This window comes from Cydia amplana, chromosome 2, assembly GCF_948474715.1.
Source record: "Cydia amplana chromosome 2, ilCydAmpl1.1, whole genome shotgun sequence".
Classification (NCBI taxonomy): Eukaryota; Metazoa; Arthropoda; class Insecta; order Lepidoptera; family Tortricidae; genus Cydia; species Cydia amplana.
In genome coordinates this window covers 23,504,317-23,520,004 of record NC_086070.1, presented here as the reverse complement: position 1 = coordinate 23,520,004, position 15,688 = coordinate 23,504,317, and the positions used below count along the sequence as shown (strand labels likewise).

The window sequence follows — 15,688 nt, the reverse complement described above, 5'->3', positions numbered from 1 at the left end:
CTAATAAACAATTCTAGAAAATGACAAACAGACGTTATACATTTGCTGAAAAATCACCATATTTAACACCAGATCATAATTATTTATTATAAACAGTGAAGGTGTACTGAAAAAGAAAAGTAGCTCAATAAATTAGACGCTTTATTAATTAGGTCGACTGAGCTAAAATGTAAGCTAAGTAAAACAAAATGATCTAAATCACAATAACATAAATTGCAGCTAAACTTAAACACAAAGGTATGATTGAAAATATTTTATTTGTAGAGTGTTGTTTTATGAGTAGATTTGTATTTAAGTACCTGTCGTAAGAAATAAACCAAGACACACGCCATCGTTAGATATTGTGTTTTTGGAATAAAATAACATTATATTTCAAGAAAAAGAGAAGAGAAAAAAAATACATAGAGTGCTCACTCCATACATCAGTTTTGGTACCAAAAAGACTATTATTTTCATAGTCGACATCTAACATCGAGTAGCGGAATTATCAGTACTGCTACTGATGTATGGAGTGAGCACTCTATGTATTTTTTCTCTCTATGCCAGCATCCAGGCGTCCTTAACGTTTAGGTATTTTACAAAATGAGCTACTTTTCTCCTCAACTATGGGAAAGGGCAAACAAAATGCTTACGCTTTTATCACTATCCGTACTCTAAAGATATTTGTGTCAGCAATAGTCTTAATGCCAATAGATAGACGAAGCCGCTGGCCAGCAAGTGTAAGCTGGTGGTTCGCGCTGACGAGTTGTTTCCGTGCTGCATTGCTGCCGGGGTTTCACCTGTGAAAGACAAAGGTTATTTAAGACAAGTTTTTAGCTATCTCAGACAAGGGGTCTTACCAGAACGGGAAGCCAAATGGTAAGTCGATTAACTATGGTGCGACCTTGAAGGTGAAATTCGGATGTCAGCTGCAGTAGCACTACTGCTGCTACAACGCCGCTGTATCTGTCAAGTTCCTTGATAAAATGAGTGACCTCGACAATAGAACATCATAATCCCGACCATCTCTTGATGGTCGGGATTATGATGTTATGATGATGATGGTCGGGATTATGATGTTACTGCTGCGACGGTATCTCTCAATCCTCTTGAATTGAGAGATACTGTCGCAGCAGTAACGTCTCAACAGTAATTCATGCAGATGTAGTGGACATCCGAATGTCACCTTGGGTCGCGTGGCGCGTAGACGATCGCCGCGATTTGATACAATCACGAAGTCAATTTGCGGCAAATTGTGCTAGCCGTGTGGGATGGCATTGACAGTGACAACGCAATTGTATATATTGTCAAATTACGGAAACTTTAGCATAGCATATAATTTTTTTTACAATTATGAAATTTATGAACTACCGAAAAAAATATTATGTTCCATTTATGATGAAATCCGAGTTCTCTTTCCTGTCCCAGTACATGTCATCTTTAAACTTAAGCATAGAGAAATATAGTAAGACAAGAGTGCTCACTCCATACATCAGTTCAGACTATTAATATCCGTGTCTACATCTAGCATCGAGTAGCGGAACTATCAGTACTGCTACTTGACAATAGATGTAGCACCGACCGGAAAGTCTTATCTCAACAGCATAAGACTTTCCTGTCGGTGCTACATCTATTTTCTAGTAGCAGTACTGATAGTTCCGCTACTCGATGCTAGATGCTAATAGTCTATTTGCTACTAAAACTGATGTATGGAGTGAGCACTCTATGTATTTTTTTCTCTATGACTTAAGTAATTGTCAATAGATACCTATATCGACCATAATATTTTATTTAAAAGATTTCAATTTCATTCCTTTTGTAATTACAAATAACAAAAAAACTTCCAAAAATACATTACGCAACTGCCCTAGTTCCTACACAACCAACGTTCAGCTATAAACCTATATTAGTAAAGTAGCAACGATATATAAGCTATATAAAGCACGTCATTAGTACAGCGCGAGTATTACTGATGGCCGCCATCGCACTAATGTTGGGGATTTATCATCCAGTCATTTAGCAGGCGGTGAACATTTCTTTTGATTTAAGTACCTACCGTTGCTTTTACTGAAGTATTTTAGTATTATTTCTTAAGTTCCTGATGGTGAAATACTGTAAGTGAAAGTGAAAGGCCAATAAACAAAGGATTACTTGTTCACTTTCACTTATAGTCATAATGTGTCAGAAAAGTAGGATGGCAGTAGGAAAGCAGAATATATATTAACATTAAGGACAATGACAATTTTTAAGAGCCAACAGGAGTGGTCATTTTTTTCTCCATATAAACGTACTCGACTGTTTCCTCCGTGGGTTTTGAAGCTAGAGCAATGATTTTTTCAACACAGATTAATATTGTCAATATCTGTGTCGGACCGTTTTGCTTCATATTTTTGTTTTTTAAGGCGCTAGAGCCCTTCAAAAATGGCCAAAATGGCCTAATTGACTATGCCGCAATGAGAGGCGCGCTATTCAAAACTTATATCAATTAGCCAAAAAAGCAAAACGGTCCGACACAGATAATGTCATATTCATTTAGATTTCCAAATTTGGTTACGATTGGTTAAGTTTTGGAGGAGGAAACAGTCGAGTACGAAACCTCGATTTTTGAGATTTTTACGCAGGATTTTTCGCCTTGTCCTTATCGCACTAGTTTTAGGAGCCGCTTCCGTTAGCGAGACAGGTATATTTACCTAAAATATTTAAATCTCAGCTCCTGTGGGCTCTTAAGCGGTATCCGTCCTTACACTTAGCAAACTTACTATAGCAAATTTTAACAGCGGCATACAGAGAAATTATAACTGCTACAATGTTAAAGTAGATATCGCTGTTTTGTATCGAAAAGTCATGGCTTACATTATTTCTAAGCAAACGTCAGTTTGCTTGAATGATTTTTGGTAGGTAGGTATAAAAGTTACCTACACAAAACTTGAACCGAACCTATCAGGCACGAAATAGGCCCATAGATTTCACAATATCCGTCGTCAAATCATTTCTGAATTTCAATTTTGCAATTTTGACAGTTAAATCTATCCATGAACCGGGTATCTATCGTACAATAATAGTATAGGTACATTGTTAGGATTCGTTTAGGCGGCGCGAGAACTCGATTTCTAGTTTCATTACATCGGTAGGTATTTTATCGGTCGGCTAAATTAGATGTAACCTCAATAGTCTACAATGTAGGTAACTATAAGCACATGCGAGTTCGTGCGTCGTCTAAATAAGTCCTAAAAATTAATGTGTCTCACTAGATAGGACACTAACTAAGAACCTTCATTTTCTGCCACTCGACCTAGATCGATGCTTGATTTCTTAAGAATTCTTAAGCGAGCTTAATATTGTCAAGTTAAGAACTTAAAGTACTTCCATCTTGCGAACTTTGTAATTGCGTTCGTTAAAGTTTTTTCCGCCATTAAAATAGCTTACCACCAGGCTAGCGTCATAACATTTCCTAAGGGATATTCATATTTCTACCTTAATAATGTGGAAATTTAATAATCAGGAAAAATATTCGAGATATAATCAACATTTGTCAGAAAATTGATCACGTTAAGACCAAAAAACATAGCAAATAAACTTACCCAATATAAAGCTAACTTATGAAAAGGTCGATCACGTTTTTTGATGTTGTTATGGCGTGAGCAAAGGGAATACAGATTACACGTGTAAAAGGTATTTATTAGTAGAGCTCTTTTTATTCATTTAATATTTTTTATTTAAAATAATTTAATATTTGAGCTTTATCATAAAGTCTTCTGAAAGAATCTATTTAGATTAAAAATAGAATATAAATAAAGGAACGACATTATTTTGGAATATAACCATTTTGACTTTGTTCATAAACTTGGTTCACTCGGTTTCAAAATATGGCCCAAGAGACGTCACCGTCGCAACCAGATGCTCAGAAGGATTAAAATAATTCACTAAAAACAAGCATTTTCATCAAGCTGTTTAGTGTCCATTTCCTCGCGGTTTCCCAGTACTAAAGTGGCTATTAGGAGAACGTCTCAAACGTTACGATCCATAAACTGCAGTCTTTCTCGAGTCTCGAGGTATCTCGGTTCATTCAAACAGCAAGGATGACTCACGCTAGAACGGTCAACGGCAGTTTTCTATAGAAGTCATCATGTGTCGTGATCACCGATCACTAATAGAAAACATACTGTCGGACTCGGCCCGGACCTGAATCGTTTTAGCGTGAGTCCGCTGAACTTACAAATATAAAAAGTGTACCCTAATTCTTGACCTTAAGATTTCAGTTTGCTTGATCGAAAACTAGGGCGAAACATGTTTTCACGAAATAATTCAAGTTCGTATGTAACTTGCGTACTTACTACATACCTAGAGATGAAGTACGAAAAAGGAAAGAAAAATAATTCGATACGAATCTAATTTCAGTTCAAGTTCTAGGAAAATGAAAATAGTATGTCAATTGAGAAATCCATTTCCTTTTTCACGAATCAACTAACTAGGAGGTAAATAATAACTAATAATGATTGTTAAATGAATTAGTTCAGCATTTTATTCATAAAACGTTTGAAAGAAAAATATTGTTAAATGAAGAACCCCATTTTAATAGTTAATTGTAATTAAAACTCAAGTATTTTACGTAGTTAAATTTAAAACTTAGTAAGATTAATAAAATATTTAGTGAAATATGCGAAGCTGCAAATTTTTTCACCTCCCCCATCGCCTTTGATGAATTTCTCGTAAACTTCCAAAGGCGCTCAAGACATTAGTTAAGAACTTTAATTAGTGCAAAAAGGTACATCAAAGATATTTTAATAATAAAATTGAAATAAATGAGCTGAATTTCAGCAAGTTGATCAAACGCTGAAATCAACACCTGTAAATAAGGAGGGAGAAGGTAATTTTAGGAATTTACTAGACATTTCTTGTTTAATATTATTTTCACGAAGAATTTATTAAAGGTTACCAGCGGGGCATCCATAATATTCAATTCATACAGGCTTGCCAAAATATTCAGACAGCTGATCTTTTTTCTTACCACGGAAGAAAAGAAAAGTCAAATTAGCTTATCTTGTCTATGAATAATGTTGACGGAAAGCTAATAGAAGCGTATTTTATATAGTAACTCGCGCGGCATGTTTCGAAGAGCCTAGGTCTCTATTTTCAAGCACTATCAGTGTATGAGTAGCGTTCACCAGCTGTGCGCCGCGTACTGTCGCTCACGGCCATAATCGGTTGAGGTCGGCCTTGCACTACTTGCACTCATGCATTGTTAGTGCTTGAAAATGGAGACCTGGGTTCTCCGAACTGAGGCACGCGAGTGTCTTAAAAATACGCGAGTTAAACCGTAAAAATTGCTGTTTGTTAGTATGACTCACGATAGTAAAAACAATCTACATATATTGACGCAACACCACTGCTGCGTATTAGCATCCATTTTTCTCCAATGCACTTACAAATAAAACTAATAAACCCTTAAAAATAAAACTCATAACCAGAATCACTGTTATTTTCAAAAGTAGAAAAAAAGCGTAATTTAATTTCAATCTGATCAACATTCCAATATTTCAGCGTTCCTTGAATAAGCAATTTAGTTGTTGTCTTTGATAATAAATTAATTTCACCCCGCTTTTAGCTTCCGCTTTTTTCCTTCAAGGCAACAATCATTTGCATTTAAACAGAAAATTAGTTTAACTTTAGAAGCTTTTTAACTGAACGTTTTAAGTAATTAAAAATTGCTTGAGATCCTGTTGGTGCGAGTAATAATGTAAAAACGGGGAAGAAAAATCCTGAGTGAAAAATACCTTGTATGTACTTATAAAAGGTTACCTATTATGAGTTAATCTAATCAATTTTTGTGGCCTCAGTGGCCATTTCTGTAAAAAAAAAACTATTTCAAAAATTTTGATTTTAAAAATGAATTTTAAACGACCGTGCACGACATGTTTGCAGACAGACTGCTTAGTCCGTGTACCATGTAGGGCAGACAAGTTAAATTAAATTAAATTAATAAAATGACATATTAGGATTTAGCAAAAAGAAAGTTCAAAATATTTTTCTCTGTGAACTGCCGTGAGCGTTAGCTGGCACGCAGATGAGACTACTACACTGGTTCTGGTTATCCCTGTGCCGCTAGTCTGATGGATTTTATTAACCCACTTTTTACTAAAACTAAAAATCTTACCCTTGATTTTTTAATGATTTTTCGATATATTGTCAATTAGCCACTACAAAAACAAAAAACAACGGGTTGCACTCCGGGAGTGCCGACAAAAGTGAAAACTCAATGTCTAGTCCAAATGTCTGTAGCACCAGCACTATCTATAATTGACCCATCCTCCTTTCTATTGAAAAACTTAGTTCCGAAATTGCTGGCCAGTGAGCTTAAATTTGTAGCGTTAATTGTTTAAAATTCGAATAGAAATTATAAAGTTACCTTGTAGACCTCGCATATAAATATATTTTCACCTCAGCAGCTCGAACAAGGGTACTTTGCTACTTAAAAACAGTGAACAAAATCGCATTTTGCTCACTGAGTGAGACAAAATGAGCAAAATGCGATTTTGCTCACCCAGTGAGCAAAATGCGATTTTGCTTACTATTTTTAAGTAGCAAAGTACCCTTGTTCGAGCTGCTGCTGCTGCTGTTGTTGTTGTTAATTGTTGGTATATCTTAAGAAAACATGAGTGAATAGAGGTAACTGATGAAGAAGGAATACATTTTTCGGGTTCTCTAATATGTTCTCACTGCTGAGGTGAAAAGTTTTGTGAACTACACGAGATCAAAGTTATTTACATCTCGTGCGCTTTTGAGTCCCTTACTACGCTCAAGATTCTAAATTAGATTCACTCGCTACGCTCGTGAATCTAGTATAGAATCTTTCGCTTGCACGGGACTCAAAATAAGCACTCGAAGAAATATCAAACTTTGATCTCTTGTTGTACAAATAACTATTGGTCATGATATTGAGTTTTATTCACCAGTACTAGAGTTCACTTTTATTAGCGATTTCATCAAGATGTAGCTTTATTGAATTATATTTGAGTGATATAAAGCTAGAATGTAACTGTGAGATCCTCGTATTTCAGCCCGTACAAGATTAGAATCTTTTTCATGTAATGTCATTGAGTTTTTCTTTATTGATTTAAATGCCATCTAAACCTTACGGTCGCGTGATCGCCTTACGGTCACGTGATCGCCTTACGCTGTCTAGAGTTTATCATTTTTTCCCCACCTCAAAAAGTGCCCAGCACCGCTAAAGATTTTCACTTCAAAAAAAAATATGTGGCGTTATAAAGGACGATAGTAAAAAGAATGACTTACACTAGAACTCTCGAGAGGAATCGGAGAATCGCCTACTTAGAACTGTCGATAGGTAATTCAAATGCCTGTGTTTCCGCTTTGCTGATCAACAGCTCTCTAACCTAATTATCAGCCCTGACTTTGTCTTGAAGGCTGCTTAGGGCAGTCTAAGATTTAGCAACAAAACACAAGTTCACTTACTCTGTACAACATGCACGGTGACCGAGGCAGCTTTAGCGTTCGCCGGCACGCAGGTGTAGTTTCCCGCATGCCTTGGCTCCGCTTTCCCAATCACCAGCTCACTGGTCTGACGCCCGTTGTGAACGCTCACGCCGTCTGCAACAATTATAAATCAAATCAAGCAGGATTTCCGCCGAAATAACACATCCTTCGGCCAGAAGATCTAATGATTTTTAGAAAGAAAGAAAAAGGAAGAAAGAGGTATCATCTTCAAACACCAGCTTTCAAGAGGTGAGGAGTAAAACCCATGTTTGTCATAAAATGGGGATTTTTCAAGAAGCGAGTATTCAGTACAGTGTTAAGGGTTACCAACGCATGTGACAACGCAAAGATGGACGACTATGAGCGCGCCCCATCAGGTAGCTCGTCTTAGGTCAGCTGACTATTTGGTTAAAAAGATTCCATTAGCAATAAACCTCTCCACGGGGAATTTTCTTGTATTTTTATAACGGTTTTGAGCGATCCGTCTTGAGATAAGGAAGAAATTATGTAAAATGTTGAAGATCGATGAGTTTGAGCACCTGGGCCGTCTAATCTTTGCAAAGCTTGCTGGTACAGTGAGCTGCAAAATTGCACGCGATTTTTCATAGATTATTAAACAAATTTATCTGAAAGGCTTTGTTTAGTGAATTATGACGATGATTTAAATATTTATAGGTATGCATTCTACCCCTAGCTTTTCCATAAAGTCGAAAATTCCTAAATTATTTTCATGGGTTTTCAGGGGTATTTCACAAAAAGGTTTTTCGGGGACGTGACGCGTAGGTATAGCAGTTAGCAACCAGCCCTAGTAGCACGGCCGCATTTTTATCGTTTAACACCATGCCTGTCACGTTCTAACAAGTATGCAATCTAACAAGTGCGAAAATGACGGGCATAGTGATAGTCGATAAAAATGGAACTGTGCTGAGCCCGCTGCATTGTATTGTATACCGTTGAATTTAAAGCCTGGAATGCCCCTTCAGTACATAACCATCACAGTCCATACGCTACAACTAGTACGTTTCAAAGACCTCGTGATGTCCCAGGAGACAAGACGAATGCAATACAACTTTGAGATTCCTAACTTCGGAACCCCCTGGCCAAATCATGTTCAATGTTAGACATGTTTCATAGAGATTGGAGTACCTTACTAAGACATAGTGCTCATTACTGCCCTAGCACAGTTAGCAGCAGAAGTTGCTAAGCGGGCCAGGTGTTCAAAATTATCTTGACGCGACTTTATTGTTAAGAGAATAAGAGCGTGTCAAGGTAATTTTGAACACCTCTGCTGCTGACTGTACATGTCATCTTTAAACTTACGTCATTAGGGTTACGTCATTGCGTCAACAGGGTGTCATTTATAGGCATTAGCATATTATCAAGGATTGGGACGCCTTTAACTGGAATTATCGTTAGACTAACATAAGACAATACCTACTGAACCTTAGCCCCCAATGAAGCTTGAGCAAATGGCTATGAGCTTACTGTTGGTCTGTAAACTTGTCCTAAAATATTTATTTATTTATTTTAATCAATAAATTCAGATCTCGGCCTTCGGCATTCACAAGCCACAACGATTTGCTTATTATTCTGTGAATATTATGATGACCACCAAGTAATATATAAAGCCATTAGATCTTATTTCAATCGGGCAATCATTCGTTTTAATTTAAAACCAATTACATAATAACAACGAATTTATTTAAATAAATGGCTTGGAAAATACCTCAAATTAAGCCTTTGACGTTACGCTAATAATATGTAAATAATGATCGTTAATTGACCATTGGATAATTGGATATGTGTGGCTAATTTCCCATTTTGGTCAATTTATCTAATTAATAATCCACAATTTTGCCGATTTCCATTGTAACGGTATAATAATCAATTTTTAACTAGTTTATTTAGTGATTGACTGTATTAATGCACCTGCATATAATTTTAACTGCTTTTTACCATATAACCGCGACTGCTAAAATTTTGTTTGTTGCTGATAATGCATATAACCAACATGCTTATTTTTAGAAATTATCATAAACAAATATAATATATACCTACGAAAGTCTAGCCAAGTCAATTTCTCAATTTTAATTACATCCCAAGTGAACTAGAACTTGGCACCCATATGATAGGTATTATAGATCCCAATTCTTTTGCGGGCGAAGTCAACAACGATGCATAACTATTCTTTATATTGAAATTAATTTCTAATTTCACATAAAATTTATGTTTTTATGGGTCACAAAAATCGGGGCTATAACCGCTAAAATCGAAGTTCGCAAATTGCGGGCATCTTTCTCTGTCACTCTAATTACGCCTTCATTGGAGTAAAAGAGAAAGATCCCCGCAATTTGCGATATTCGGTTTTCACGGTAGGCCCTCTGGCGTGATCCGCGTAGGACCGGGTAAAATGGCGTGCTCTTATGTTCGAGGCCGACTCATTTTGGAACATGGCGCCAACCAAGTTTAGTATAGTAGTAGTATACTTTTCGCGCGTCAAAACTTATTTTGAAATTCTACCTCACTGGGAGTTAATCAGCGAGTACCTACATAAACATGGCTAGTATAAATTATTACATAGATCAAGTGACCGAAGCCCATGGGGGGTTTATATATTAGAGTTTATTATTATTTATTATCTTACCTTTACATTTACGCTTTGTCAATATTATCATGTCAGTTATTTTATTGTAGTTTGTTACCAATAGTTACTACACATATTTATGGTACAGTCGACGTCAAAGAGAAATTTACAGCCAAAGTAACAAAAAAATGTTTACACGACCTAAATGCTATGACAATAAAGTCGTGTAAATAATTTTTTGTAACGTTAGTCGTAAAGATCTCTTTGACGTCGACTGTACATAGATAAAATACATGGTACAAACTGTACGTATTCATCAAACGAAAGGTAAGTATAATAAAGAGATTAAACCTTCGTTCCATAGCTTGCAGAAAATCAATGTTTATAGCCGATATACGAAGTACTTGGAACAATTAATTATAAGCGAGTGTTCGAGCAATTAACAAAAACACTTTAAGGTAAGTACCCACGTTTATTGCTGAGTCACATGTAACCTTTGCGTGGGATCTTCGCAACCTAGTTTCAGACAGGAACATTATTAACTTTGCTAATTTTCAAAGTCATAAAGTCAAAATATAATTTATTCATGTAGGCCTAGCTACAAGCACTTATGAATAATAACTAGTTATTACATTATACATTATGTTAAGCTAATTATCAGAGCAATTTATTGATGTTAATATTATTTCATAATAATATTGGATTATTATACAGATCCAATTAAATAAGAATTTCACAAAAGGATCGTCAAACATGAAAAAAAAAATTGTATAAAAAAATACAGGTTAAGGCTTTTGCAGAGCTTTCATCAAAATGGCACGCAGTTTTAGATAATTTCTGGCTATTTAAATAGGGGGCAACAATTGATCGATCAAATGCGAAGAAGAAATGAGACTAAGTGCCAGTTGCACCATCCACACTTGACGGACTGATCAACGTCACCCGGTGCGTCGCGGCGGTTTACTATGAAACTTTCTATACAATAAAATTTTGCGAACTCTTTAACGATGTCAAACAGTTTGGTGCAACCGACCCTTATGTACTTAGTTTTTTTTAACTTTTAGTAAAAGAATTAGGTAACAATAAAAATTTTACGTATTTTAGCCTTAGTGCTCGTGCAATAAGACACGAAATTGTATAGGTATGTACATATCATTGATTCTTCCATATACAAACAAACGAACTTTACTGCTGACAAAATAAATATAAAAAGTTTGCGAGATAGCGCTTTTTATTTAGTTTTGCACCTCAGTAGATACGGAGTTTTTGCCAACATTTTAAGCTTTTAGTACCTACCTATGAAACTTTTTAAGGCTTTTAGATGCAGCGACTTGAAAAAGTACATTAGCGCTTTTAATGAATATGTCTTATATTTATTTTTTATTTAATAAAAAACCGAGTTAATTATAAGTACTGCTGACTTGTACTAGTTGTATTTGTTTCTAAATTACTGAATTGTAACGCGAACTTTCCCAAATACATTAATACGCTATGTTTAGTTCGTATGATCTCTTACTAGATGGCGCTAGTAGTCCTCGATTTCGACGTAAACATTAGCGATATTTTATCTTTCCCGTAGTTTTAAAAATCCAAAACCTTGCGTAACCTGTGTTAAGTGTTGCCTAGTTTTTTGAGTACACATAACGAAAGTGCAAAGTAAGATTAATGTAAATTAGTTAGCCTTCAGTTCCTATGTAAACCATAGTTCACTGTGTCTTTAAAAGATGGCGTTACTAATACCCAATGTTTGATCTTAATCCTAGTTTTCCTGGAGCCTTAAAATTATGCATTTCGTAACACTTGTATTTTTACCAAAACGTAGCAAATGTATAGATATAGATTAATGTCATTTTGTCAACTCATACATATGTAATTCACCTATGTGCACAGAGATGGTGTTAGTAGGCCTATCATATTTCGTTTCTGAAACCTGTGTAAAATACAGAACATCATGTAACATGTTCCTAAAAATATAGCGAATGTATCCAAATAGTTTAACATATAAAAACAACGCGCATGTTCGTACAACTGAACTGGTTACCAAATCAGTCACTAGATGTCACTGTACAGTGCGCATAGCCATCCTACATGGCGGTGTTAAGATTTTTCCTAGAATAAGGACCCGATGCACCTAATTTTGTAATTGTTGAGAAATGAGAGAGAAGTAGTTAGGAGTCATTAGGCGAACGGACTGCGTACCCTCTGGGACCTTTCTGGACCTTCTTGACAAACCAAATCCTCGTCATCTCATCTCCCCTAGGCGCTCGACTGCTGTCCTGTCTTGGACGCTGCTCGGCCTTAGGCTATTTAGTCTAGTTACATAGTTCCTGTACCTAGTGTTAGCGCCGACTGGTTAATATACGGCTATCTGCCTTTACTCCGTGTTTATCTTCGCTCCTCACCGCACGCCCCACCTCTCGGAGAAAACTACTCCTACAGAATTTAATTTAATTATTTAGCTGACTGGCCAGCTACACTTAAAATATGGTTGATTTGAGGCCAGTTGATGTTATTAAATAAGTACCCATCTTTAAATGGACGTAGCCATAAATAGTTACACTTTCAATTGCGCCAATATTTTTAGATGCAATAATGCTTAGTGAAATATATGTATAATACCGTTGTTACTTCTTCAATTCATAGGTAATATACCAACTAAGACAGGATTTTTTGGTATTTAAAATTAAGTAGGTTAGGTAATATCAAAATTATTAATGTATCTATACAACTTACGCATGAATACGTTAAAGTGAGCGAAATATTTCTCACAACAATAACTTGAAATTCTGAATATAAACAGTAACTCGTGTTTATTTTGAGACGAGTTCGGTCGACAGCACCACAATACTATTTGCAGTAGAAATTATTTGTGTTACAGATTGACACCAGGGCGTGTGATTGTTCTGATGAAATAACGTTTCGTATTCCAAAATTGTCTTTCGGTGTTTTTCACCTGTGAAAAAATATTTATATGACATCTAATCTTATACCTTTAAACGATTTTATATAAATACATATACTTAATACATAATAATATATTTATTTATTTACCTATATATTTCGGGGATCTTGGAAACGGCTGTAACTATTTTGATGAAATTTGCTACATGGAGGTTTTCGGGGGTGAAAAATCGATCTAGCTAGGTCTTATAGCCTTATAGCCCTGGGATACTGCGCATTTTGGAGTTTTTATAAGTCTCCCAGTTATTTCACATCACATAATTATTTAGTAAAAAATGATGGCTTACAAGTGTGGAAAAATCTAAATAACAGTAATTCAAATTTTAAAATGTCAGATGTTGATTTTTTTAGAAAACTGGCTTTTCTTTGAACTTATCGGTGTCACTAAATATTAAAATATACACTTAGCGTCGCAAAAAGCCAGTGATATTCTGGCCAGTTTTAAATAAAAACAGTATTGCAAATTTTGAGATTCAAAATTGGACTCCATGGAAATAGCGATAAGAGCTAAAATAGGTTAGACACTTGCAGATTATACAGTGAAATCCAGGCTAGAATGTTTGCATAACTAATTGTACAGTCTTGCAAATTGGCTGGCGAATTGAAAACTAGGGAAAATGTTATATTTAAATGTTAACGTTCATTAAATATTCTATTTATCAATTGGTATGGTATTGGTTTAGTTTGGTCGTCCAGAGATATATTTTGATAAACAATTTGAAGCAATATTTAAAATATATTCTTTTTAGTACCCTTGGTCCTTCATTACCAGGTAGGAATGAAATCAGGAAAGTGGAAATTAAAGTAGTAATGGCGCTCTTACACTGGCAGTTTTATAGTAATGTTATATAACATAATGTGGCAGGGACAACGTAATGCCAGTCATCAGTTTGAAATGATTGCGCAACTTTGATTATAAGGCGGCAGTTAGCTGAATTTTAACAATAATAAAACAACGGGTTGCACTCTCGGAGTGCCGACAGAAGTGAAAACTCAATGACTAGTCCAAAATGTCTGCAGTACTATGTATAATTGATCCATCCTCCTTTCTATTGAAAAACTTTAGTTCCGAAATTGCGGGACGCTGGTTGCTGGTGACCTTGTTTAAAATTCGAAATTCAAATTTGTAGCGTTAATTGTTTAAAATTCAAATAGAAACTGTAAAGTTACCTTGCAGACCTCGCATCTAAATATATTTGGTCATGATACTTTGAGTTTTATTCACCAGTAATAGAGTTCACTTTTATTTGCGATTTCATCAAGATGTAGCTTTATTGAATTATGTCATTGAGTTTTTTTTTATTGATTTAAATGCCATCTAAATGAGTGGCCATCTAAAACTTACGGTCACGTGATCGCCTTACGGTCACGTCGCCTTACGGTCACGCCCGTGATCGCCTTACGCTGTCTCGAGTTTATCATTTTTTCCCCACCTCAAAAAGTGCCCATCAGCGCCGCTAAAGAAGTTTTCACTTCAAATATCGTGAGTGTCGTGGAACACTCGGTTGGAAGGAAGTTAAGAAAATTAGTTGACACATACTGCTTTAAATACAAATACAAATGCATTTATTTCATTACTTTTTACATCAGTTCTTAGGTATAATATAAGGGTTAGGTAGGTAATTAGTCCATCTTAGGTATATGAAGTAAATAGGTAAGTATTTATCTAAACATTCATTTTAATGTTCATGTTCAAAAAGGAACTTCGTTCCAAAAACCTACGTAAAGTTTTTTTTAAATTTTATCAAGATTCATGTCTAAGATTTCACACTCGTCATTACTGAAACTGAATTTAATACTATATTCACGTAAAAAACATCCTCACAAATGGAAATATCAACTACAATTTACTCTTGAATCCGATCCCTCATGTTCAACAATATTCGATACTTTATGTTAATTAACCGGGTCGACACAGTTCCGGCATTAATTAATACCAGTAGGAAACAATAATGGAACTGGTAAGATTTTTATCATTGCATGTATCTTAGTTTGTAAGGTATGTATCTATGGGACTTAATTGCCTATCAGGCAATGATATAAAATTTTTAATTTTATAAAAAAAAAGTTTTGAGGAATTAATTCCCAGCAAGCTGGAAATCGTATTAATACCTTCATTTAGTCCTAATTGAGACCCGTTGATCCATGTACTTACGCACACTAGCCTATTATTTCTTACTTATAATCGTATAATATTAAGAAAAACTCACTTAGGTCGTAGTTGATCATTCTGTTATGTATTTCATTCTGTCATAGCGCCGCACCACGCGCACTAGCCTATTCTTAAATATAATTAAGATAAGATACGCTAAGATAAGATAAACTCACTCAGGTCGTAGTTGATCATTCTGTTCTCGAAGTACCAGAAGACGTATGACGGTGGCTCGGTGGAGCGCCGCACCACGCACACTAGCCTCAGCATCGAGCCCTCGTGGATGATTTTCTCGGATTCACCCATTATTTCCGCGTAGGCAGCTGTTAAAGTAACATTTTGTTAATAATACAAAAAATAATGAAGTAGGTAAATATTTATTGTGCCAAAAATTTAGAAATACACAGAAAATGATTTTTTTTGAAATTGTATTGAAATACAATTTCAAAAAAAGTTATGAAACACAGGTGCTCTAATAATAGGTAGTCTTTTACTTAGAAAAGTGGAACAAATTCAAA

The 15,688-nt window shown here is 35.4% G+C and overlaps 1 protein-coding gene across 1 annotated transcript in view; it reads right to left on the bottom strand.

Moving 5' to 3' along the window:
* Positions 1 to 602: 602 nt before the first annotated feature.
* The window catches only part of LOC134660302 (uncharacterized), a 65,644-nt gene continuing 50,558 nt past the window's right edge, over positions 603 to 15,688 (bottom strand). The window contains exons 6-8 of the mRNA XM_063516050.1: positions 15,347 to 15,493; positions 7,453 to 7,587; positions 603 to 779 (exon numbers count right to left, since the gene is read on the bottom strand). Of these exons, the coding sequence (XP_063372120.1) occupies positions 643 to 779; positions 7,453 to 7,587; positions 15,347 to 15,493 (419 nt within the window). The 3' untranslated portion in view covers positions 603 to 642. The remainder of the gene's footprint in view (positions 780 to 7,452; positions 7,588 to 15,346; positions 15,494 to 15,688) is intronic.